This window comes from Ornithodoros turicata, chromosome 1 (genome assembly GCF_037126465.1).
Source record: "Ornithodoros turicata isolate Travis chromosome 1, ASM3712646v1, whole genome shotgun sequence".
Lineage (NCBI taxonomy): Eukaryota > Metazoa > Arthropoda > Arachnida > Ixodida > Argasidae > Ornithodoros > Ornithodoros turicata.
In genome coordinates this window covers 12,399,208-12,426,074 of record NC_088201.1, presented here as the reverse complement: position 1 = coordinate 12,426,074, position 26,867 = coordinate 12,399,208, and the positions used below count along the sequence as shown (strand labels likewise).

General features: G+C 41.9%; 3 protein-coding genes across 11 annotated transcripts in view; 1 reads left to right on the top strand and 2 right to left on the bottom strand.

The window, feature by feature from the left end:
• LOC135377499 (disco-interacting protein 2-like) overlaps positions 1-12,975 on the top strand; it is a 123,800-nt gene extending 110,825 nt beyond the window's left edge. For 6 of the 8 annotated variants that reach the window (XM_064609948.1, XM_064609947.1, XM_064609951.1 and 3 more), the window contains 12 exons: positions 2,669-2,859; positions 3,747-3,912; positions 3,981-4,120; positions 4,396-4,557; positions 4,662-4,792; positions 4,872-4,963; positions 5,055-5,131; positions 6,194-6,364; positions 6,789-6,983; positions 7,083-7,269; positions 8,609-8,771; positions 9,844-12,975. In XM_064609948.1, coding sequence (XP_064466018.1) covers positions 2,669-2,859; positions 3,747-3,912; positions 3,981-4,120; positions 4,396-4,557; positions 4,662-4,792; positions 4,872-4,963; positions 5,055-5,131; positions 6,194-6,364; positions 6,789-6,983; positions 7,083-7,269; positions 8,609-8,771; positions 9,844-10,096 — 1,928 coding nt within the window. In that variant the 3' untranslated portion in view covers positions 10,097-12,975. The remainder of the gene's footprint in view (positions 1-2,668; positions 2,860-3,746; positions 3,913-3,980; positions 4,121-4,395; positions 4,558-4,661; positions 4,793-4,871; positions 4,964-5,054; positions 5,132-6,193; positions 6,365-6,788; positions 6,984-7,082; positions 7,270-8,608; positions 8,772-9,843) is intronic. The other 2 variants (XM_064609952.1, XM_064609946.1) reach the window with 1 other exon arrangement.
• A 2,393-nt stretch (positions 12,976-15,368) lies between these two features.
• Positions 15,369-19,035, bottom strand: LOC135397136 (dnaJ homolog subfamily C member 22-like). Its single transcript, XM_064628502.1, has 3 exons — positions 18,524-19,035; positions 17,867-18,330; positions 15,369-16,101 (listed from the first exon to the last, which is right to left on the bottom strand). The coding sequence occupies exons 1-3, from the start codon at positions 18,906-18,908 to the stop codon at positions 15,868-15,870; spliced, it is 1,083 nt and encodes a 360-aa protein (XP_064484572.1). The 5' UTR covers positions 18,909-19,035; the 3' UTR covers positions 15,369-15,867.
• A 2,031-nt stretch (positions 19,036-21,066) lies between these two features.
• LOC135377497 (probable Bax inhibitor 1) lies at positions 21,067-26,750 on the bottom strand. 2 transcript variants are annotated; one of them, XM_064609942.1, is made up of 9 exons: positions 26,622-26,750; positions 25,438-25,546; positions 25,257-25,377; positions 25,021-25,167; positions 23,290-23,369; positions 23,113-23,213; positions 22,976-23,045; positions 22,791-22,811; positions 21,067-22,241 (listed from the first exon to the last, which is right to left on the bottom strand). In XM_064609942.1, the coding sequence occupies exons 1-9, from the start codon at positions 26,672-26,674 to the stop codon at positions 22,212-22,214; spliced, it is 732 nt and encodes a 243-aa protein (XP_064466012.1). In that variant the 5' UTR covers positions 26,675-26,750; the 3' UTR covers positions 21,067-22,211. The 2 variants fall into 2 exon arrangements, with proteins under 2 accessions (XP_064466012.1, XP_064466013.1); XM_064609943.1 differs by lacking the exon at positions 22,791-22,811 and having other exon boundaries at positions 26,622-26,749.
• Between the last annotated feature and the right edge of the window lie 117 nt (positions 26,751-26,867).

Below are 26,867 nucleotides of genomic sequence, written 5' to 3'. Positions count from 1 at the left end.
CGTCGAATTTGGAAAAAGGGGGTCGACTTATATTCGAGCAAATATGGTAGTAGTTCTTTTGTGCTTTTCATAGGTCTGAAAACCACGCAAGGCGTACGTTGTAGGAGACAATTGCGAGGGGTGTTCCTTGACACGCTCTACGACTTTCCAATCCACATCTCATTAGCTAATTAATTGCGCTTAATTAATTAATCAGCCACAATGAACCAACTACTCACAATATTCGACAGTTTTAATTTCCTCATGATGCACCACGTTTTTTTAGACCCCAGTGCATGTTAGCTTGGACACCCTGTATATTTGAGAAATAATACAGTGTGAGGCATGTAGATTGCAATGATATAAATTCAGTAGATTTCTGAAGACGCGAAATTTAGTCCGCAGTGGCACTTTAATGAAAATGTACCATTATCAGACATAATGGGTATAAGAGCAAGGACCCATGGTTGACTGATGTCCAGGGTAGCCATATCCTTATGCATGTTGTGCAGGGCTCGACAGCTTAATGTTGTGAGACAGACTTTACAATAATTAAACCATAGTACATCTGCTACAGGTCTCTATATTTGATGCATATGCATTGATAGTGTACCTTGAAACTACGTATTAAGGTGGATACGCCATACTGAAACTCTGCTGTATTGCTACATTATTGGGCACAGTGCACGATGAAAAGGTATCATGTGCTAACTATATAAAAAAACTAAATGATTTATATGCACCTGAATTTGGGAGATTATGCAGGGTTATTTCTTGTAGAATGCAAATCTTCATTTTCATTTTCATGTTGTTCGATCTAGCATGTAATTGACAAGGATTTGTTGTTTGAAGTGGGTTTGTCAAAGTAATGCCCTTCCAGGGCCCTTAAGGTAAAATAAATGAAATGAAATGCCTCAAGAGAAACAGGAACATTGTTGTAGATCAGCATAAGTCATGTTTACATATGAAAGTTTTAAGAGTGAGAATGCAATTAGAATATTATATAGATGTGATAATAGAATGTGATAATTGTCTTATTAGCACACAGACACACACACACACAAAAAAAAAACAGTATCATGAAGTGACATAAACCACAAAAATTCAATGTCCACAAACACAATTACCAGCAAGGTCTAAACCACTACCACACACAAACTGCAAATTACAAGTGAGAGAGAGAGAGCAAAGTTCCTTGACTCTGACTTTATCAAGCATTTGCTATTTATTATTTGTTATCAGCTCATTAAATGTGAGATGTCCACTTTTGAATCAAAAATGTTTTGTTCATTACATCTCAAACAATATTCAGTTCTATTAATCAAAGCATAAACGCCTAAACTATCAACACAGTTTTGCCATCCGAACAGTGGGCTTCTTTATGCCAGCAGCGAAGTAGCCTGGAGAGCAAGTTATGATAAAATCGCGAAAAGCGTTTTTCACAGCTTGTTGAGAATTGAATATTGCTCCACCCCTGTCCCCCACTCCTTCCTGCTGTCCTCTCTCCATCTGTCCACGTCTGTATGCTGCTCGTGGCCACAGTTACTTCGCGGTGCTAACATGGAATTTAAAAAAAAGAAATGACGATTTGTTTCAAATGGTCCAATATTGTTGGAATAATAACTTCAAATCTTGCTGCTAATTCACGCATAGTATGAGATGTATCTGCTTCCACTACGAATCTCCGTCCATCGTCATTCACCTTGGTCTCAGGTTACCCACCTGGCTCATTTTCAGGATTAAAATCGCCAGAACAGAACTTCTCAGACCATTGACATCCTGTGCATTTTCACATACATTTTTTTACTTATCTATAGTTTCACAAGAATTGCTCTAAGAAAGATGATGAGGAAGGTAAGGACAAACCAGAATGTGTTTCAAAGGGTCAGGATGTACCTTCACAATAAAAGAACAAAAATTGCAAGAATTGTCAAAGTGAAATGACAGAGCCATCGGCTGTCAAAATTAGTACTCAGTGCAGTCGGACATCTCATATTGAATGGCCTGATACACTTAATAAGATAAACAAAAACAAAATAATAATAATAATAAAAAAGGGAGAAGTTCCATTCCCGCTGAGATACCTAGAAACAGAGTTCGAGGTAACTCGTTACTGTAATTAAGTTCCCTTTTTTTGGTAACTTGTAACTTAACTCGGTACTTTTGCGCCATGGTAACTTTCAGAGGAACTCGTTCCTTTTTCAGATAACTTTGCCAAAGTAACTTAAGTTAAGTTCCAAGTTACTTTTACTTTTAACTCGCTTTTCACTCACGGACTACTTGGAAGTAACTCGTTCTTTTTTTTTTTTAAGTAACTCAGTAACTGCGAGTTACATTTCAGGCTGAAGAACTTCGTTATGAACTTAGTTACATTTTGCACACGGTAACTTAACTTGTAACGAGTTCTTTTTGACCGGTAACTTCTCAATCTATGCCTAGAAATAAGATTCAGAGGTGCTCTGACATATTTTTCGTGGCAGCTGGCTGAAGCATCAGTTACCAGTCTCACAAGGGGGTGCACCACAAACATCTTGCTCTCTCTAAAACAGCACACCACTATACCTACATGAATATTATTACTGAATGCTTCCAATGCAAAGGTCTGCATGCACAATGAACTTTATTAAAGTGCAGTTGTTAGTTATATGTATAACTTACCAGAGAAGTGACGAGTCCCATGTTTCAGTAGTAGGTCCAGCATCAGTTATGGTGGGCAATATGGTACAAGGCGTGCGGTTGGCTGTGGCTCAAGGACGTGATATAGGAATTATTGATGAAGACAGTGACACAGCACGCAAGTACCAGTTCATTTCTGAAATTCTCAAGTGGAGAGCTACCACAACGGCAGATCATGGACTGTTTACGCTTCTCAATGCCAAGGTATGTTCCCTCACTTGGTGCTGACAAACAATCCATATACTTTTAACTGAATTCTTGCATTCAGGAGAATTCTTGCAAAGCATGTTGAAGCTTAAAGTTTTGACTTGAAATGTATGTAGTAGCACCAGTGCAGTAGTAGTTTTGTGTATTCTTATGCTTTCCACTTTCCATATAAAGGAACCGTTTTTCTGAAAATAGACTAGACTAATTAATAAATTAGGCATACATTAATTGGAGCTATGCAAACATGAAAATTCTGGCTTGAGTTTGCATATGAAAAAATGCTTTCATGTCAATAACAAATCTGATGTACATGCAATGTTCAAAGGAGTTTCAAATACCTAACCAGTTGATATTAACTTCTATGCAATGGTTGTACAATACATCTGTAATTTTATTATACCCACCACAAAATTTTTAGTGTACTAGTGTAGAGAACAACAAGTACAAACTGGAGATTTAACCCATTAGTGCCCGCTGTACTAAACAAAGTACACCCACTTTCAAAAAATTTTACACAAACTGCACTAAGCACCTCAGGGCGCAAATCTAAAGAAAAGACACCACATACACCTCTACAACTCATGAACTAGTGAATATTTTTTTCTCAAATTTGGAACATGGCATGCTCAACATATTGTAACTGAGGAAATGAAATGCCGCGAAAATCCCTGCAGTGCATGGGTCATAATGGGTGAAGACCGGGAAGTATATTTCGTGATAAAAGTGAGCAAAAAGCAGTGTAACATTGAAGACGAGATTAAGGACCCTGCAGCCTCTCTTTATTTTCGGGTCCATTCTCATGTTCCCAGCGATGTCAGGGATTTTTTTTTTTTTTTTGTTGCAGAGAACTATATTGTCACTAGTAACGCTGCTTCTTTATGTAGGGCAATACTGTGTCAAGCCTCACCTGCTCTCAGCTACATAAACGGGCAGAGAGAGTAGGCTGCCTCCTGCTTGAAAAAGGAAAGCTAAACACAGGAGATCATGTTGCACTTATTTATCCTCCTGGGAGTGATCTTGTTTGTGCATTCTATGGCTGCCTCTATGTTGGTAAGGAGCATTGTACTAGTTTCATAATGTGAAACGGGACCTTGATCTGTCCGGATATTTCATTTCAGGTGTAGTTCCAGTGACAATCCGACCACCTCATCCACAAAATCTGCAGACCACTCTTCCTACCGTCCGTATGATAGTGGACGTTAGCAAATCGGTCATCATTCTTTCGACTGCTCCAGTCACTAAGCTTCTAAAATCTAAGGTAAGAAAACAAGTCTAGTGTGCGTCAGTCTATACAGTAGAAGTGACTTGCATCCTACCGCAAAGTCTATGATCAAACCGGTAAATATCCAAAAGTTTCGGAAAGTGAAGCTGCAAGGACGTGCTTGCCATGTCACGTGCTTCATGTAACACCGACTTCGAAGCACATAACTGCTACATAGACTGTTGCATGTAACTGCATTTTATTAGTTGGCTAGATATGCTGCGCAACAAATATCTGTTGAACTGAAAAATGTTTTGTTTTGTGCCTTCTAGGAAGCAGGCAATGTTGTTGACGTGAAATCATGGCCTCAGATACTCGAAACGGATGACTTGCCCAAAAAGAAACTGAGCAGCATTTATCGGGCTCCTACGCCAGAAATGATTGCCTACCTGGACTTCAGTGTCAGTACGACAGGCATGTTAGCAGGGATCAAGGTGCACACACTTGCAGTTTCGGATAGTAAAATCTCACAGTACCTGTAACCCTACATATTTTTGTACCTTCTACTTTGTTTCACCGAGTCTTTTTGTATAATCAGGTGTCCCATGCAGCTGCAACATCTCTATGCCGCAGCATGAAGCTGGCATGTGAACTTTATCCTTCCAGGCACATTGCCTTGTGCCTTGACCCTTACTGTGGTCTTGGATTTGTGCTGTGGTGTCTGAACAGGTAAAGATAGAAAAAAAAGTGACGTTAGCTACAGCAATACAAAGTGAAGGACTTTGCTGACGTTCCGTTACTTTTTAAGCGTTTATTCTGGCCACCATTCAATCCTAATTCCGCCATCAGAAGTTGAAGTCAATCCTGCAATTTGGCTTTCGACAGTCAGTCAGTATAAGGGTACGTATCTAATCCAGAGTCTACAGAATACTCTGTATGATACGTACGTTTACTAAGACCATCTTTTCGTGGCTGCGTTATTTTCACATAGTTCGTGACACCTTCTGTTCCTACGGTGTTATGGAACTGTGCACCAAAGGTCTGGGATCCTCCATTGGACAGTTAAAGGTAAGGCCAAAAGAGGCTTTATCTATATCTCTATCTGTCTGTGTAGGAAAAGTAGCCAAATCTCTATGGGTTCACATGAAGAATGCATTTATAACGTGATCATGCCCATCCCAGCTGAGAGTGGCCATTTCGTCCTAGTTTGGGACTCATTGGCACAGCTCAGGGAGGTGACATGATCTTGCGTAGGCACAGACAGTGCATCTCGGTGAGACATCAGCGTTCCTTGATGTCAGCGATACCTGTTGAGGCTGCAGTGCAAGACAGAGTGCATTTTCTGGCTTTCTATCTATCTATATCTACAGTTGCCTTCTGATTTTTCGGACTCTGTGGGGATCGCGCTGAAGTCCGAATAATCGAGCAGTCCGAAAAAACAAACTTTGCTTCAAAATAAACTTTACTAAGCACTAATAGGCTGGAAATGTTTGTCGGTGTTTTCCTGATGCGCCTCCAGCTCTGCCACATCAGCTTTTATTTCTCGAAGCGACATTTCGTCACTGTACACGGACAGAAGCACCACCGTCATCAAGTCCGCAAGTCGGCTTCACCTACCGCATGCGTGCTTTAGGTGAAGCCACTGATATCTGAGATCAGTGGGTGAAGCCCGCTTTACAGCGCTGTCGCACGACTCGCGGGCTCAAAAACGAAGACGCAAAAACGTTACAACAGACCTCTTCTACTCAGAGGAAAGAAAAATTAACAATCATTGCCTATATTTTTTCTTCAATATTTTTAGTTGGTTGATTTCTTTTGAATGCGAATTTTAGAACGATACCAATATTTTCCGTTACTTCAAGAGAGAAATTCGCTCGTTGGGCAAACAGAGCCCGAAATATAGAGCGACGGGGCTGCACGGTGTCCGAAATTTTTTACGTTCTTATACATCAACTCTGTGGGACCCGCGAACGAGTCCGAATAATCGAGCACGTCTGAAAAATCGGTCGGCGACTCTATCTATGAGAATTGTGCTATCGGTGGCCGGTGTACCTTTCCTCGAACATCATGACGATAAAGAAATCTCGGTTAAGCATCTACGTAACGGTGCATTCTGTGTTTTTCTTTCAGCAACGCAATGTGAATCTGAGCTGTGTCAGGACTTGTGTAGTTGTGGCTGAAGAACGGCCAAGGATCACCCTAACGTCATCATTTTCGAAGCTTTTCTCTGGTCTGGGACTGTCCCCACGAGCTGTCAGCACAAGCTTTGGTTGCAGAGTGAATGTGGCCATTTGTCTGCAAGTATGTTGTATGGGAGACATCTTTTACTAGTGGGATTCCGCCATTGCGGATCCAGTGCCCGACCCGTCTGTTGCCCCAACCGTTGCTACGCCGAAGGACACGGGCACCAGCGCACGTTGATGAACAATGTGTTTAATAGATGCAAAGGGATAGCTACTTACATTTTAGCACGCGACCGACTCAATCCGTCAGTCAACACAAAAGCTGTTATCTGTGCATATGTCCCGTTAGCTCTGCAAAGCCAGCAAACGACTGCTACTCCCCTGTAACGCGGTTCTCCTTATTTGCTCTGATGAGGAGCGACGGCAGCGCCCCCACGATCTTCTGCAAACACACTTTAAACTTTCAAAAGTAGCGTTTCTAAGCTTTTTTTTTTTAGCTCGGTTCAAACCTGGACGGATGTAACATGACCTTGTTTTTCCAGGGTGCATCAAGTCCAGACCCCACGCAGGTGTACGTGGATATGAGGGCGCTACGCAACGATAGGGTCACTCTTGTGGAGCGTGGTGCACCACACAGCCTTTGCCTCATGGAGTCTGGGAAACTCCTGCCTGGTGTCAAAGTGGTGATTGCCAATTCAGAAACCAAAGGACAGTGTGGTGACTCGCACCTTGGTGAGGTGAGCAAGGACAGTTTATTCAGAAGGCTCGGGTTATTGAAGCTGTTTTCTCTCTCTCTCTCTCTCTCTCTCTACCATATCTTTTTGCTGACCTTGCAGATTTGGGTGCAGTCCCCACACAATGCCAGTGGCTACTTCACAGTGTATGGTGATGACACGCAACACAATGATCACTTTAATGCTCAGTTGATTACGGGTGACACTGGAGGCACGTACGCTCGAACTGGGTATCTGGGCTTCTTGCGTCGCACAGAAGCAGCCCCTAGTGAAGGTGAGGGGAGCTCAGGTGATTGCAATTTCTTATACTTTTATACATTTTTGGTCATTTGAAGCACGTAATACTATCTGTCGAATCCCAACCTCACGGAATAACCTCTAGTCTGTAGTAAACAAACCTGTCACCCTTCTTGGCATGTAAGCAAAGCGGGGCCTATGCGGCAAGTAGGGTATTGCAGAGCGGTAATGGTGACACTAATATGGATGTCCTCGAGATTCCGCACTCCCATCTGAACCATAGAAGGCCCCTATAGACGTGAGAATACTGAAGGAAGGTGTGCCATTTTGCCATGTAAACCAAACCAACAACAACAACAAAAATTACGGGAGAAATCGCTGCGCAGATTGTCATTGAAATGCGATAGCATTTATGAGCTCATCGCCGGTACGTTTCGTCTCTGCAATGAACTCATAAATGGTATGCATTTCAACGACGTTTCAACAATGTTTCTGGGAGGACAGTTCTTCTGGGTGGACAGGGAGGGCAGTTCTTCGTGGGAGGAAACGTATGCGGTCTCGCATGAAACCGCATCCATCAATCAGCCAACCAATCAATGAATGATCTAAATGGGTATATGCAATTAAATAATTATAGTTTAGTAATTACCTAGTTAAGTGCTGATAAGTTAATGAATTAGTTGAATAGGAAATTAGTTAGGTAAATAATTACTCATAATTAGGTAAATGCTCATAATGTAGCTAATTAGTTGTTAATTACCTAATTTGCTAATCAACTAATTCATTCTTAGCTCACTATTAATCAATCAATGAACGAGCTAACCGACTGATCAACCAATCGATAGATCGATGCCCTGGACACAAATTATGTAGGATTCACCCATACATACTACAGCGTAATGTGTTTTACATACCCCGTCTCACCTAAACTCCGCAGGGTTTGCTCATAAATGTTATCGCATTTAAAAATGACTCTCGCAGTAATAGCCATGAATGCAGTGAGGCAAACCACAGCATTGAATGTGCCTAGTTATTGCTAGTGGTGATACATCTCTCTGTATGGCTGCGTTTAATACCTTGATTGTCTCAGTCCTTCCATACCTGAAATTATAAGCTCTTTTGTGATCTACAGTGATGTTTCTAGTGGTACGTAAAAACTCCCACTGCAGGGGAAATGCAATGATGCACTGCTGTGGAATCGCTGCATGCAGTTAGTTTGGTTGTTTTGCAGCAGTAGCAGTCGCAGTGGCAAAAAGCATAGTACTGTGCTGCCAGTGCCATTTCAAACACCCCATGGTGTTTGAAATTTTTTGTCGAAGTTTTCAAGGTTTTCTGTTTTTTCAAATCTTTCAAGATTGGTTTGTTACCACTCTTTCCTCTAATGTCTGCAGAGTCTGATGCCGAGGCCCCTTCTAGTGAAGAAGCTGTAGAGTTGCACGACGCCATATTTGTCGTGGGTGCCCTTGATGAGACCATGATGCTTCGTGGAATGCGATACCATCCGATTGATGTAGAGAACAGTGTGCTTAGGTGCCACAAGAAGATCTCTGAATGGTGAGACGAACCTCTCATTCTTTATACAGGGTGCTTCACCTAGCGTTTAAAAAAAAACAATCTTATTTAAAAAAATGTACTTGTCTGAACACTATGGGGTCATTGCTATTTATCTCGTGGGAGATTTTGCCATGTCCTCTGAGCACTTATATCAAACTTAATTCACGAGAAATTGAATTTTCCCAATCGAACTCCGAAATTTGCCAAATCAACCTCACGTTTTTTTTTTTTTTTTATGGAAACAGAAAGTGCATGCTAGATTTACCCCATTCTTTTGAAAAATACATTCACTACTACGAAGGTAATAGCCGGGAAAAAACTGCGAAAACCATTGTTTCTAGGCGCGCAAATTGTGGCCACACTCTGATCTCCGAAAAAAGCGATGCGAGGAGGCCATGTATCTGCCCTTTAACTTTTCCTTCTCTAAGCCTCTGCTGATAACGGCAGCATTGTTGTGACGTAAAGTTATCTGAAAAAGAGCGGGAGGGCAACCGGAAGGGACAGGTGACCATTTTTCTTCTGCCACACCTTGCATTAATTTGATGGAGAACGCAGCACAGCCGACATGTTGCTCACCTCAAAACGACGTTTCTCGCTTTTTTTTTTTTTCTGCTATTACCAAAGCCGTATGGAATGTATTTTACAATACAGTGGGGTAAATCTGACGTGCGCTTTCTCTTTCTGTAAAAAAAACATGAGGTTGACTTTGCAAATTTCGGACTTCAATTGGAAAAATTGAATTTTTCGCAAATTAAATTTGATAAAGGTGATCAGAAGTCGTGGAAAAATCTTCCCAAGATGAACAGCATTGACCCCATAGTGTTCAGGCAAGTAGATTTTTTAATACGATTTTTCTTCGTGTTAGGTGAAACACCCTGTATGTAACTTTTGTGTTCCATATTGATGCAAATCGAACTTAATGTGGAGCAGTGTGTTACATTTTATGGTTCACATCATGTCCAACTTCCTTCTTTCTTTGTGTTCCGTTCTTAGTTATCGTTTAAGATAACGAGGTTCTACTCTACCCAAATATAAGAATGTATTTTTGATGTCGTTCATTAAAAATTTTCAGTGCTGTGTTTACCTGGACCAACCTCTTGGTGGTAGTTGTTGAGCTGGATGGCAATGAGAGTGAAGCCCTTGACCTTGTGCCCCTTGTTACATCCGTTGTATTGGAAGAGCACCAGCTAATTGTGGGTGTTGTGGTTGTCGTGGACCCTGGAGTGGTGCCCATCAACTCGCGCGGTGAAAAGCAGCGCATGCACCTTCGAGATGGCTTCCTGGCTGATCAGCTAGATCCCATTTACGTTGCTTACAATATGTAACAGTACCCCGTTCGGGTCAGCAAACGAATCGTACATATACATGCTTCCCGGAGAGTTGGGAGGGACAAGGATTTGGAAAGGCACTTTTGTTATTGTTAGGGTATGCAGTATGTTACTGTTAGTGTTAGACTTTTTTTTTTAGTGTGTTCGTGCAATTTTAGACAGACTAACGCAACTAGGGGTAGAAGCGTAAAAATATATTCCTTTATGTACATCATCTTGGCAACAGTATAACGGGTGGGTTGAATCCTGTAAGCCGCGCCATGCGCATTATATTAAAAGTTGAGCAGAGTTTGGCTCAACACAGGACTTGCTTAGAAGGAACACACTTAATTGAATTGCCTGTTAATTTTTCTACAGGAAGACTGCAACAAAAAAAAGTGGCATATGGCTTCATGGCAAATATACCTAATTCCTCAGATTGAATGACTAAAGGAAATCAGTAAATATTAAATGAAAAAAAATACAATAGCACCAGTCCATTCCTTTTTTTTTTTAGCCATTTTGAATTTAGGGGCAACTCCAAGTTGCAGTGTGTCCCTGATAATGAAAGCCGTCCTGTTTGTTAACTGTTAGGTAGTTGAAGCTGCATGACCATACATTAGTCCTCTCTCTTAATACAAGAGCCATCATTGTCACATCTCTTCTATGATGGTCACTTTTTCAGAATCCTTCTGGCCAGTTTTCAATGTGTACGACTTATCTTTTTCCTTTTCTCAAGGCACATATTCTTTGTGATCCACATGTACCATAAAATCCTTGGCCCTGCTAACCTCTTAAATGCATGTCTGTGCATATATACATATGTATAGCATGTGTATTTACATGTATATCATATATACCTTTTTGGTTGCCGAGTGGCAAAATATTTGTAGTGAGAAAATTGCTTCAGGAAGTCACGTTTTGAAGAGGAAGATGTAAATGGCCATATTCCTTCCTTATAACACAACTGCCAGGTTTGTAGTCATAATATTTGGTGCACTGTGTGCTTGCTTTGACAGCCCATCTTGAAGAGCCATCAATGAAAAGTAGAATTTCAGGGGCTCATGTTACTTTAGTGTGTTGTCGTTCATTCTCGACTCTGAGTGAAGGAATCAGAGCTTCGTTGAAAGCTTTAGAGCGAATGAGATATATTGCTTTTAAAAAAATGTTAAGTGTGGAAACGTTTTTTGTTAGTTCACACTCGAAGCAGCTCTGCACAGAGTTAGTAAAATGAGTGCAAGGTAAAAACAAGGCATTTCTTGGTAGACCATATGGGACGCTTAACTGTATCTATATTCATTGTAAGTCTGTGGGTTTACCATGCACGACAGGCTTTTTTTTTTTCCCAAAAATATGGCAAGTTTGGCATGCATCTCATTACTGCATTCCGCAAGAGCTTTGGCTGCAAGCATGAGACAAGTCATTGTGATGCTCCTCACCTATTAGCGCTTCACGCAATTGAGATGTCATTTTATTTTGTACAGCTTTCTTTTCCTATGAGCTGCAGTGTTGTTCAATCGTCTTACAGGATGCTTCTGTCACAAAGGACATTGACATATAGGATGATACTTCAAACTCACAGTCATAGAAAGGCACTGTCCATGGCTTGGAAGAGCTGGAAAGTGTAAAAGCTGAACTTTACATTTACACTTTTGAGCTCCCTAGTCAAGGAGACGCAACTTATGAAAGTTTCACAACTGTGCTTAAAAGGAATTTCAAAACAGCTTCATAATATTGTGCAAGGGTGTGTGTTAAGAAAGTATCTCACTTCTGCCAAGCATTAGACAAAGCAAAGTATGCTCAAGACATGCTTCTTAAGCATATTAGCAGAATAAAATAGCAGGATAAAATAAATAAATAAATGTTACTGTGGACATGGAAATGAAATATATTATCCTTGCCAGTGAACAGAATAGTAATACTTTGAGAGCACATGGACATAAGTAGCTTCTTTCATAGAACTCCTCAGGTTGAATTAGGGTATGTGGTATGCAGTTTTATTTTGTGTCCTAGAGATCAAAGAGCTTAGAGTCTACAGAACATAATGTCAAGAGGTAATCCAAACTGCATTGCTGAAAAATTTTAAGCTGTGTTGTAAGAAGGTCAGGTATGAAATTGTGCAAACTTCAAAGGGTTGTAAATAATATGGACAAAAGCAGCTGAAAGCAGCGCTGAAGTTTGTTTCGTCCTTGTACCACTACTTTTCCACTGTGATCTGCATCTCACCATTATGCTGATATGCTCTGAAAGCACTTTTTGTATAAAGTTTCCTTTCTGAATGTTTACTATGAAAGCCAGGTATACAGCATCTTCTGTAAAATGCATGTTCTTTCATGACACTTGTATATTTGTTGAAGGTATAAGCAGCACATATGCTGTCATTATTTATATTGCTTTTAGAAATTTGTTTCTCGACCAAGTTGGTGTCTGAACAAATTCCTTTTTAAAAAGCCAACTTGTTTATGTTACCCTCGTGAGGTTGTGCTCTGGTAAATAAAAGTACTGGCAAGTATATCTGATATGACAAAGGAGAATCGGGCAGCAGGGAATAAAGTTGTGGTGCTTCCAGCATTCGGCAGTTCCACGCTATTTTTCTGGATGTCCGTACATCATGGTTGGAGCAAGAGCTCGGTCTTACCATTAAGAAGTCCAGGCCCTACCATCTGCCATGTGCAATTCTTGTGCCAGCCCTGTCCTGTGTAGCAATGCTTATCATTCCATGAGCACATGAAAGGCATTGTAAAATAAATCGGCATTCACTGACTTGTGTGCTGATGGTTGTTGCGTTGTCAGTCACTGTTAGAAGTGAAATGCTGCCAAGTGCAACAAAGTCAATATAAATACTACCATTTTGGCCTTCATAACATATCTTGAATAAAATGTATGAAAGCCACAGACACAGTCTTATAAGCTTTGTGTTTACGAATATCAGGCATCAATGGTTTATCCAGAATCTCAAGCACAGGGAGGTGTTGCAGAAAGTTTGGGGGGGAACCGGAACTGACAGTTGCCGAGTGACTCTACCCTCGTTTCGACAAACTGTGCACTAACGCGATGCTACGTTCGATATTTTTGATGGGTTGCAGGGTAGCCGAGTTTGGGAGGCACTGCTTTACTGCATTACAGCGTCATCAGTTTCACGGAAGGATTTCTCCGGCCAGTTTCTGAAATGTTGTTTAGCTGGACTTAAAAGGTCATTTTGTTATTCTGCTCTTAGCAGAAATGTGTCTCCAAATGGGTGTCGAAACCAAAAAGGAACTCTTAGAATTTTAGTAGCAATGTTTAATTGACAAAATAGTCTTGTCCTATAGGATTACATTCAGGAATTGTGCTTGTACAAGCTGTAAAAGCACAAAGTAAGTAAATCGGATCAAGTAAATTAAATGAAAACTCGCTACACCAAAGAATTTTCAATGCAGATTTCCTTGTTACTTCAATCACTTTCATTTTCAAAACTCCAGGAACACAACAACACTGACAAATTGTTAGTTCCAAGCATAATGACAGAGCTTATAATGAAAACATACATCAGATTTGTGGAACCTTCCAGGATGCTGTAAACTTTTTTGCTGGGTGCCAAAAGTGACAGGATACATGACATGAAGGCCACGACCATCATGAGCAAATTCTCAGTAAATGTTTACTGGTGGTCCTCTGGTCTTCACGCAACATTAGCTACAAGCACTACTGTAGTGCACCTAGCGCACAGGTAAGCCATGTCATCAATATCCTCCACTGACAGATGGGATGCTCAAATGTGTGAATGGAATTGGTTTCAGGCATTTTGCGGTTACTGAAGGCAGTACATGATCAAACAAATAGCATGCAAAAATTCAGTGAAAAAGACAGACTTATAAGGCATTCGAACATTTGCTATGAGCAGTTTGTGCACATGGATCTTGGATCAGACATAGGCAAATCGCTGATGGTAACATGCAGTCACCATGACGTGACAATGCTATGTTGGTAGCTTTCAGTTGCATACCATGATCTGGTGTTGAATAGTAGGACACTCTCGATGTGTTCTACTATAATTCCTCAGCTGTACCTACATAATGTGTGGACTATATAAAGAACAATGTAGAAACATTGAAAATCATTTTAATAATCTCATAATTGCACTTGTTTCATAAAGATCACAAACTAACAGCTCATCTTATTGAGGCACTGCAGTAACGTCGAAAGATCTGTGGAGGTGCTTAGTGACTAGAAATGATCTGTAACATGAAAGTCTAAAAAAAGCCTGTACCAAAAGTGGTGCTGGAATAGACGTACCTAGCGATATAAATTTTTGCACAGACAAGGTATGCCATAAAATGGAAAGCCCAGAGTGATAAGACCAGTAAAAAAATTGAAACAAACAACCTTTGCATAATACCCAAAAAAATGTAAAGCAGAGAGGGGAGATTCAGTGACTCCACAAAATATACACTAAGATTATGCACCAGCAACGTGCTCATACAGGGTGTCCCAGAAAACGTGTCATTGAATTATAATAAAAAAACTACACCACCTAGAGTCGTGCGGTCAATTGCATTTGTTCTTACTGGGTTTTTGCCACCTCCTCATGTGAATGTCGTGTAACGTAAGTTTAATTATGTAAATATTTGCGAGCTTAAGTCGGAAATTGCCTAGTAAAGGTCACTTTTTTACTCCACCAATGTGAAGAGCGTGTCTAATTTAGTCAAATTGATCATAATTGACAGGGATATTCAGGAGCTATCCCATCGGAAAAAATAGCCGAACATCATGCTCTACGGAGGTCGCACAGAATAGCGCACGATGAATTTTTCAGCGCAATCTTTATTAGTCCGACAAAAGGAGGTTGGAAACCCAGCCCTCCTCGACATCCCAGAAAGAGATAAAACAGGCACGGCTTATCACGTCCAACTTTCGCTGAGATAATGCTTTCCCTCTCCCAATTTTAGGAACTGTTACTTTTTCTACTATCACTCTGTGGACTGGCTTCGGAACCTCCTTTCGTCGCACTGAGAGCGATTGCGCTCAAAAAGTCATCGCGCGCTATGGTCCGGTGCTCCGAAAAGCATGACATTCGGCTATTTTTTCCGATGGGATAGCTCGTGAATATCACTGTGAAATATCATGAATTTGAGTGAATTCAGCACGCTCTTCATATTGGTGGGGTAAAAAAGTGACCTTTACTTGGCAAATTTCCGAGTTGAGTTCGCAAATATTTACATAATTAAACTTGGGGTACATGACATTCACATTAGGAGGTGGCAAAAACCTAATAAGAACAAATGCTCTTGACCACATGATTCTAGGTGGCGTAGTTTTTTTTATTATAATTCAATGACACGTTTTCTGGGACACCCTGTATATACATATCTTTCGGAATAGACGTATCCTGCAATATAAATTTTTGCACAGACAAGGTATGCCATAGAATGGAATGCCCAGAGTGACAAGACCAGTAAAAAAATTGAAACAAACAACCTTTGCATAATACCCAAAAAATCTAAAGCAGAGAGGGGAGATTCAGTGACTCCACAAAATATACACTAAGATTATGCACCAGCAACGTGCTCGTATATGCATATCTTTCAAAAGGCCACACGTTGGCTTCCTTTCTTCATCAATCAATCCTTTTGATATCACAAACTATGAGTTGTAGATTCCCCAAGCTGCACTGGAGTACAAGAAATTAATACTCTAATACAATGGACTTGGTTACCACAGACTTCACACTCTGATGCAAATTAAATGTCCATGCTACCAAGCACAACCTAATTCTTAGGCATTTAAGCTAATGCCAGTAACAATGTGGCTCACAACTCACTTCTTTCACTATTAGGATTCTCTCTTTCCTTCTTGTTCTGCATAACACGCCTTACTTTTAACCTTGACAGCGTCTCGTACGCTTTCTGTATTTCGATAAACTTCTCTTGCGCTTCTTGTTTCTTGACCGGGTCCTTCACACGATCAGGGTGCCATTGCCGTGAGAGTTTTCTGTATGCCATTCGAAGAGTTTCCTCGCTTGCAGTTGCAGGCACGTTCAGCACCTGAAAAGTGCAAACAAAATTGTCATGTAACGGGCAGTGATGACAGGTTGTGACAGTCAGTAATGAAACACAAAATATATGCTCCCTGTGGGTTTTTCTCTAGAGATAGGCACCAGGTAAGGTAGACCATTGGTGACTGAAAAATACAGTGAACCCTCGTTAATATGACCCCGGATAATGTGACATGCGCGCTTTACGACCATACTCCTAGGGAACAACTTAGTGAAACCTCAGCAAATGCCCCCCGTTAATATGACAATTCCGCATTATGACCAAAATTTTCTGGAACGACCATGGTCATAATAACGAGGGTTCACTGTATTCAGAACGTGCACACATAGAGTGAGCAAAACAATTTACGGGGGTCTCAGACATGCAGCCCAAGGGCCTCCAACGACCGAACGGAAGAAAGCTGCCCTCTCCAAAAAAATTAGCAACAAAATCGGATTTTTCAATAGGCTTGTGTGACACGTTAGGTGAAACGCCCTGTATATAAGAGTACAGTCGACAGACGACCCCCATTTATCCGGTACTGGGCATTTCCGGATCTTGATAAACGAAATGGGAGAACAAGAAGGTAGGCACTTGTCAATCAACTCGTGTTCATTTTGGAAACTGTCCATCATGCAAAGTTATTCCAACTCCTTTGAATATTTACGGATGACGTCTTATCATTATTATCTGTTTGTTGATAAGGTATCGGAGCAGTTTGCAGAGCACTTCATGGATGACGTCTTATCATTATTATCTGTTTGTTGAAAAGGTGTCGGAGCAGTTTGCAGAGCACTTCATGGATCCTTAAGGGTCACAAACACTGTCTGAAGGGAGACATTATTCTTAACTCATTTCCCCCCCCCCCCCCCCCAATTTGAGAAAGTAGCTTATGGTACTTATTTCTCTTGGGACATCACACGAGTCTTCCATCTGTAAATTGCATACACATCATCCGGCTCCACAATAAGAACACTGCTTTTGTCCTTAATTTTGTGGGTATTTTACGGTTATTAGATTCATTCCTTTTCTGTGCGGCCCTCTATGATGTAGTCTATGGTCAACACGGACCGTGGATCAATTTCAGTTTGAAGACCTTGATCTACAGTCAATGTCTGACAGTAGTTGTGCAAAAAAAAAAATTGTGACTGACTTGCGGATGTGCCAGATATAAAAATAAACAGACCAAGTCAGTACAGACACAGAAGAATGCCTGACTAGAGGGCTTTCACAGTACTCACACCATGTTTTTGGTTTGTACTTATTAGCAGACAGCGGATCTGCATGTTTTTTTTTTTTTTTTTCCCCTTTGTATGCCCAGCTTCCATGAGACGTTATTTGCATTTTGGAGGCCGTACAAACAGAAAAGTACGAAATTTAAAATGCATATTTTGCAGGTTGGAGCATATTTGGATTTATGCTGCATGTTGTTGCATAATGCATACTCCAACTGGGAAGACTATGTATAAGCTATGTAGTTTATACATTTTGAAAGCATGGCAACTTAGCTGTCATTATACTTCTCACTTGTTCAGCAGTCTATAGTCTGGTGCTGACACAATAGTTCACCCAACAAACAATTATGTTCACAAATGTCTTGTGCCACAATGACTCACAAGAACTTTTTTCATCCACACTGCAATGAAAATGACTACACAGCTTCAAAACACAATTCTGAAGTACAGCATGACTATAATGGCAATTTCTGCACCGCTGCCCATTGCTTCTTATTTCCAATCTAACACACTGAGTCCCGTAAAAGGACATTCGTTACCTTGAGCGCATTCGCCTCTCCTTGTGGGTCCAGAGCTTCCATGAATAGCTTCCAAACTTCTCCAAAGCCTCTGTGCTTCACTTGATTGTAAAGGCCCGAGACGACTGTCTTGAAATCTTGCCACATTGGACTACCGAAGAAATGTCGCAAAGAGTCCCGACATTTGACTTGCGTGTCGTCATTGTCAGTTAGACTGCAATTGAAATACAACCACGATGTCCAAAGAAGTGCATAGAGGAGACAGCACGCTGCAAATGTTGACACTCTGCGGCATGGGTGCCTGCGCACTGCAGGCTGTAGCCGCCAAGCATGAGAGTACGTGCGAAAGAAGTAAATTGATACGAGGCTGGTCATGAAGACGCTGTGTGTGCTCCAGAAGTACAATGGGTACGTCAGGTAGGCACCAATAAGAGGCCACTTGAAAACTCCCTGATGTTCTCCAATGTTTCCTACAAGGTGAACACCTGAGTAGAGAGCAATACAATGATTTACACTTTGTGGATCTAGTCAAATGTCAGTTTCTGTCAATTTCAGTCAATTTCTGTCAGCACCGAGAGCTTCAATTGATCTTTGGCAGTGTGTGTAGCAGGCCCCACAATCACCGTCACCCACCACGAAATATCCTAAATCCTCCCCTGCTCATAGCACCCTGCTTACCTATGGCAACTGCCAAGGGAACTGGAAAGGCAACCACAGGGAGTATGTTCTCTGGTATGTACTCAAGCGGTAGAGCATACAGAACCACGTATCCGAGTGCATCAGCAACTATCACTTGACCTACTGATCGCACTGTAGTGGAAGGCGGCTTGCGGTGCAATCGTATAGTTTCTTTCAGCTGCTGCATAAATTCAGCCTCACAGTTAGCATATTTCACATAAGAGGGTATCCTCCACAAGTCTCTTAACCATCCGAGTCCAAAGTAACCGCCAAGTGTCATCCACCACACAAAGGCATGTCTTTCGCGACCGAGGTAGAGGTGGTGCAGTCCAAACCACCCTCCCGTCAACCACAGCAAATATGTAACGAGAACACTTTTCGCCATTGCAGTCTCCGGTACAAGCACTGTCAACGAGCAGCGACGTTTTTACTTCTTGATAACCAACTGCACATATAACATGTGGTGTAATGCAATTTACTACACACGCAAACGCACAACATGTAAATGAACCCGCCGCTCTGAGGATGATGATGATGATGCCACTGATGACGCGGACGCGCAGCCAGCCCTCCACAACTCCCCATAGAGCCCATAGTATAGCTAAATTCACACAACACTGGGCACACGACCAATGAGAGTGCAGCGATTGCTTCCTCAATCCTCCAATCAGAAGTCTTTCCGTCCGGCTCGCAGCCCGACCGGTTCTGGCTGTTGCTTTCCATACGGGCTTGTACCGGCTACCCCTCACCTCTAAGTCTACTAGCTTTCATGCACGTCGTAAAGTTATTCCGTGATTCACAAACAGCTGTGAAAAGTGTCGTAATGAACAAATTTATTTATACTGACACAATCGGCAGGTTGACACATATACATGCACTGAGCGTACTCAGTCCATTGCGTAGCGCTTCCTAGCACACTGGAACAAAGTTCTAACTTGCAAAATACGCATATCGACACAGCTTATTCCCAGCAACGAACAACTGTCACATACTTGCGCACATTTGCTTGATCACCATGTCCTTGCCTGCTACACGTCAAACATAAAATGCTGCTTCATGAATCGGATTTTCTTGTCACCGCTATGCAGATCTGACGGCGCTCGAACATATTCATCGAGCCAGAATTCACGACAACACTTCAGTTTGAAATCCGATTGGCTCTTCGTAGACCGATGCTTGTGGCGAGAAACAGTACAACACGATCAAAGGCACCATAATACACGGATAAAACGGCGATCGGCGAACTCACTTGCCTCCCAACGAAAGACACTGCCAACGGGGCGCCCACCGTTCAGATTTCAAATGAAACCGCCGAAGGAGAACGCAGCACGCAGGCGAGGAAGCGCGAAGTGCCGCTTTCAAATTCTGGCAACCAATCCGGACACGCTTGTGGCGTCCGACCAATGGAGAGGCACGGATTGCTTCGTGCGCAGTAACACGCATTTTGATACAGATTTTGCGAGAGCTGTGGGGGGCTGGCGCAGCCCAGCCATAGAGCAGCCCAGCCGGCGCAGCGTTGCTAACGTACCTCTGCGCGTTTTCCCCAAGCACGCTGTAATATTGAACATAAAACTAGTATACAAGCGAGGTGATGATAATCTGGACATTATGACATTCCTTGAGATTGAGGGAAGACAACGACGAACAAGAAGCAACAGGACAAGTCGTCGGACAACTTCTTGTTCGTCGTTGTCTTCCTTCATTCTCAAGGAATGTCATGATCTCCACGCCGTAATACTTCCCCAGATTTCGCAGATCTCTGGTTTGTGGAGCATATCTACGGAAATTATACATTAGGCATTTTGATTCTATTTAAAAATTGATGAGCCACGTAATTCAACCATGTTTTAACTTCTTATTCTCTCGTCGTTGGGACTGGGAGTAAGGGAAAGATATTCTTGCACTTTGGAACGTTTAAAGAGGGAATCCTGCGGGAAATCTCACAAACGAAAACGAAGTCTCATTTTCGTCATCGCATAAGTCGATCATCTGGAACCGAAATCTGCAGTCCTACAGGAAAACTCCTCAGATTTCGAAGGCCGAAGTTTCCAGCACGTGGCGTCATGTGCTAAGCGCAGGTGTGAACGTTAATATTTTTATGTCTTCACTGTCTACATTTAACGGTACAGCAGGTATCTAGTCGTTAGATAAATGCTTCTTTTGTTCTCTTGCTGTCATAAACTCGCACGTACCCAATGGGAACGAGAGAAACGTGCACACTTTTCCGAAAGAACACACATTTTAATTGGCCGTTAACAGCTTTCGCTTCAGACTGACGGCGCACAAAGAAAAAGTTTGAAATTCTTCGTCGAGTAAACAATATTTTTGCTCCCCAAATACAAAGTTTCGTTCATGTGCATGCTCGTCAAGCGACGCGCAACCCTGAACTGCGATTTTCCATTTCGAACGAGAATGTATATGTTTAGACTAGCTCAATGTGGATGTACAACGCATTTCCCACCTTCCAGTTGCTTTGCGGTGTCGTTCGAAACTTCCACGGAACTGGGATTCAGAACAAACTTTACAAAAGGAACAGACTTCAATCACCAAGAATATAGTTTATTTGACATTCGAAAAATGTGACTCCAGAACTTGCAGATGTGCAAGGTGATGGTTTCCTTGAGCAGAGGGAAGTTCAGACACCCATTATAAAACCTGTGCCTATCGAACTACAGAAACCTTTTTGTTCATGGTACATGTACGCAACAATCACCACTAAACATTACAAACTCTAATGCTGTCCAAAGTTTCCACAACTATGTATTCCTTTGTCATATTACTTAAATGTTTCCAGTGTTTTATCCACAAAACTGGAATGGGACATCCTCATGAATGACACCAGTAAAGGTATTCCCTTAGCTCCCAGGTGTTAACACTGCCATACAAGTGGTTGAGATAACTGTTTGCAAATCAAATTTTTTCTATCTCCCCAAATGTTTTTTTTCCCCTTGTATGTGTCCAAAAATGCTGATAAACACCAGATATTTGTTTGATCATGTAGTAGCTATGTTCTTCATAATCACAAGCAACAAACAAAAACGTTCAAACTGAAGTTTGTTTGCCCCGCTGTGATTATGAACTCAGACCAGCCTGCCTAACTCTCCACACTCAGCACACTATATTCTGCGTTATTTACTGTCAGGAGGCCTCTGTGTTACGTTTGTGCACTCTTTATTGAATCACACATTATACACCCATAAAACTATGACTACCTATAAAAACCCAGTGATTGTCCCAGTATGCGGCAAACAGTGCAAACGTTATGAATGCAGTCAGTTGTACAACTCATTAACCTTAACACATACACAAACGTGAGAAACATCATATTAAATAGAGGCTGCAATGCTCGGCAAGCGACATTACTGCAAGTGTTGTGCACATGCGCTCAAAGAGAACCACCAACCGTACTCAGCACGGAGGGAAAATTCAGTACCATAGCGAAAACAACCAAGCACAGTTTACTAGTGAACACGGACACCTGGAGAACAGAATACTGCCGACATGTACCTTCTGATGGCAGAAACTTTAATCCCTAAAGAAAGAATTTTGCAGCACAAAACACTTCGTTGCCTCAAATTATGCACAGAGCTTAATGTCTCAATTCAGAATGCCAGGAAGCAAATTTCAAAAACAAAACCACAAGACAGACAGCAGGCTTGAGACCCCAGTGTGGAGTAGCCTGGCTGCTTCAGTTGCGCTTCTCACGTTTTCCGCTCTCCTGGAAATTTTGAAGAAAAATGTCATTATTAACGCATGACATAACCAGACAGCAGCTGGTAAAACCAACGAAGTGGCAAAAGATCATCAGCTAGATAAGCACAAACATCATCACCCCCACCCAGATTCATTGCACCAGTGCATCTTCTCAAACTACTTAGATGTACAGTCCCAAAGTTCCTTTGATGGCTTAGATGCCAGGCCTTACACACAAAGCACATTATTCACCTTTCACTATATATTATATAACTCGAGATGAACAGTGCAACAGGGCATGAACAGGACATGTCCACTCAATTCCTGTTAAAGCTTTGTCACACCGTTCATTTTTAAGCATCCCTCACCCGGTGATCAGGTTTCTGCTGTTCATACTGACATTTCTGTGGGTGTCACCCAGAGATCCGTGAACTTTTCATAGATAATGCACATGGCACGTATCAGAGGACAAGGTACTCGGGCGCATTCTACAGATCTCACAAATAAATACGAGAAACAACACAGAGATTTTGTGAAAACAAAGTCGTTGAAACGCTATCGTTTCCCTCCTTACCTTAGCTTCATTCCTCTGCGACTGCATACAAGATAAATCACAGACTTCTTTGAGAGAATGAGCGAGACTGGTAATGTACATCACTTGTGAATCAAAAACTACAAACTTTATCGTTTCTAGCAGCATATAACTTAAGAGGTAACCAGAAAAAAGTTGGCTAATACTATGGCAACCTTTGTCCTTACCTTCTGGGTCAGGATAATGAGCAGACGTCTGAAGATGGCAACAAAGTCAATGAACAAGTCAATGGAGTGCCTACAGCAAATGAAAAAAAAAGTTTCAAACATTTCTCGCACACCACAAAATGAACTGAATTTTATACCTAATGTAGTCCTTGTCCCCGTGTTTCCGTTTCTCAATGATAAGCTGGGTATCGTACAATACAAAGCAGCACATCAAGAAAATTCCAAGGTACAGGTGCAGCTGCAGAAGCCAAATACAAGATATGGTAAATCCACCAAAGGCAGTGGGTCAAATAATTGTAGTTTTTATGACATGCCTCGAAAAGCAGGAGAGAGCCAAGGAAAATGTTTGCCAGAGCCAGAAGAGACATTGTGGTCAGCATGGACATCAGCGTTCCTGTAAAATGTGGACATTTGGAACGTACTGTACATGACACATAGTGGTACAGTTCGGATTATAATTGAGGAGAGTCAACCCTGATTCAATGGCACCTGCATAAACTTGTTCAGTTGTGTCACAAAGTATAATTCCGTGCTGTATCTGCGCTTACAGTGAAAGCCCAATGATATGACCTCTGACAATCTCCCACTTCCTCCGACCGTTTTACAAACATTGCTTTTCTCAGTCTATATAAATCGTGACAGTTAATTTCCCAGACATTATTTGGAAGTTTCCTCGATGCATGAATTTGTTAAGCATCTGCAAAAACAGACACACAGGCTGCATTCACTCTGCTGATTCGCCATCACATATCAATATGCTTCCATACACAATGCGGGGATTCTCCAAGCCAGACTACAAAACAAGACATGCATTACATTTAGTGGCAAGCATGTGCAGCACACTGCACTTCGTAAGCTTTCTCCCAGTAGGGGCATGCCAGGTAGCAAAAACGTGTCAAACCTTGTTGTGTACTGGAAGTAAAAGCTCTCACTGTGCTTACAAAAATACTGCAAGACATAGTTATGCAGAGCACAGGGATGTTTTCAACAACTGTGTTCACTCCAGATCTGACTGGGCCTGAGCAAGTACAGCTTGCGACAAAAGTTTACGGGACACGGCACTGGCGTATTCCTTCATCAGAGCGGCCACCTGCTACATGTGATGTTACAACTACTGTATGACTAACTACCTAAAATTCATTAATTAACTCTTTAAGTAGGGGCTTTTGGGCAAAAGTGAGAAATGGGAGAAATCCTCACTGAAAGCCATTCTATTTTTTTTTTTTTTATCCCGAAACGAGTACGTATTGAAATATCCATTGCCGAATATCAGGTGTTTACCTCTCAGCATCAATGAACTTGGCATGCATGCGGACTTCGAGAGTTCAAAAATATCAACGGCACCAGGTGTTACATATAGAAACAGGTGCTATCTTCCAAAGAAAATCCTCTACACACCCTACTGCTCATTAATACTTTTGCACATGCATTACTGTTTTCTTGCCTGGGGCACAGCAGCTGTGACTACACTTAATGACATCTTTACCGCCCAGAAGAAGTTCCTTCATCTTTTAGAGGATTTACCGTATACCCATACCACTACAGGGCTGTATTTGAAGAACATACCATCATTCCTATCCATCGGATGTACAAATGCAAACTGTCCTTAACTTACAAAAAAAAAAAAAAAAACTATCGACAATAACATGGCTTTCCTCAAGATCGCAAATTTATCACGTATTGCACACAGTTATCCACATCGTCATGAACAGGTATGGTCAACTCCTGCATGCAGGACAAATTATGGCGAACAAAGGCTCCAATATGCATTACCACATATACTTAATACAATTCATTGTGACATATTAAGGACACCAAAGGGCTGTGTTACGAGGCATTTTTTACAGGGTTCTAAATGTGCACAGTATGCACATGGTTATGTATCTTGTATAGTTGTGTATGTGTACATACTTGCTTATTTTATGTACATACTCGCATTCTTTTTTCTGTTTCCGAGTACTGAAATGTAAATGTTGACTTGCTGCTGCTGTACTGTACCGGGCCAGTGACTTGGTGCAGAACAAAACACCATGGGGAATACTTACCACCCAAGTAGATCCAGCGACCATGATCAGCATACAGAGCACTCAGGGTAAAGCAAGTGAAAATAATGCAGGTGCCCAAGAAAGCGGTCAGGACAATGGATGGGTCCACCGAGACAACTATATCAAGCAGTGGTCCCATGCCAAGACCTGGGACAACAAAATACATTATCATGTTACGATAATCTCAAAGCTGTCATTCACTGTATCGAATACAAGTAACGGCAGTTATCGCTTGCCTGTTGTGAAAGCAAATCCCACAAGAATGCCCAGGCGGATGTGCTGGTTTTTCCCGTTGTCTTGCACTGTGAACAGGGCAATCAGAAGTCCAAGGGACAGAAGGGTTGTCAGAAAGCTGCCCTAAAGGAGAAACCGCATGTAAACCCAGTTTCGTCTCACCCACGTACACAAGGTACATACCTGGAGCAGGTCTGTGAATAGATGCATGTATCCTCCAACGGCCGCAGCTAGCGTGGAGATGGCCAGCGCACTGTACACATTTTTCAGGTGGTCACGCACTGGTGGTTCCCTGCCAATAGAAAATGAGGTTACAGGTACAGACTCAAGCACCAATGCAAAGAGCTATTTATGAAGCATGGTGCCATAATTGGCCCGTAGCAAGTGACTCTGTTGCTAATAGGGTCAGACAGCGAGAGACTGAGCTTGTAAAGTACAAACCACTAGAACACAACCTCAGTGAAAAGAGATGCAATACACATCTCGTTACAAAAACTTCCTCCGTGTTATACCTCCATTTTGTATTCGTGTACAACAAACAAGGCACTGCTACGACCAGTGAGGACAGGAAGGGCATAGTCCTTGATACAGTCTATACTGGCTCTAAACCTTGGTATAATGGGTCTCAAGGAGCCTCCGCTATTCACGTTATCATACTGCGTAGTTTGAACGGCAGTGTAGATCTTCACACAATGGTGCACAAGGACAGAGACAAAGCAAATATTAGATTACACGACCAAGACTTCACAGTGTACCTGTATAATTACTCAACGAAGACGGAAGAAAACTTGGTATAGCAAGAGCGATGAAATATATAGGCCACGTGTGGCTTTTTCGAAACGGATTCGACCAGACTATATGATGTCACAAAGAACAACTCTGGAACCACGGCGAAATGGCAAATGGCCTTCAATGCGTCGCTACAGGAAAAATCGAACGACATATTTAGATACAGCGCCCGTTATTTCCCACTTCCCCTATATCCCAACATGCACATGGCGGTATAATGTGACCGATTCGCCTTCCAGATGAAGTGTATAATACACGTGTCCTGAGGGCAAGAACAACCCGAGCGATCCGGACCGCAAAAGCACTTAGGTCAGGGTGCTTTACATCTGAGGAACATTCGACGCGCTGAACGGTGACCTTGCAACCGAAAGCTAAAATAACTACATCATGTCCTAGAGTTAGAAAATTATGTGCTACGCAACAGATCACTGCTTGTAAAATGGAGGCCAGCTCCACTGATAAAAACCAACGCCCTGACGCGAAAACGTTCTCCCCGAGCAAGGACGCGTTCTCATTCCAGGCGGCATGACGGCGCACACATACATTCAATCATGCTATGAAACGTTGAGAAAACTTACAGGCGTTTTTTCAGGGAATCAACGAACGAATCGAGATTGAAAGCCGCATCCATTATGTCTTTCGACTTCGACGTTTCTGATATCTCAACAACACGTCACGGATCCTCGTGATTACCAGGAGTGCTGTCCGGTGGCGCTAGCAGCGCTAGTCGAGCGCTCCCTCTCTCATCTTCCTCTCCTCTTACTGCGTATTTCGTTCCATTCGGTCATGCATTTGGTTTACTTCATCTTAGTATTTAGGTATTT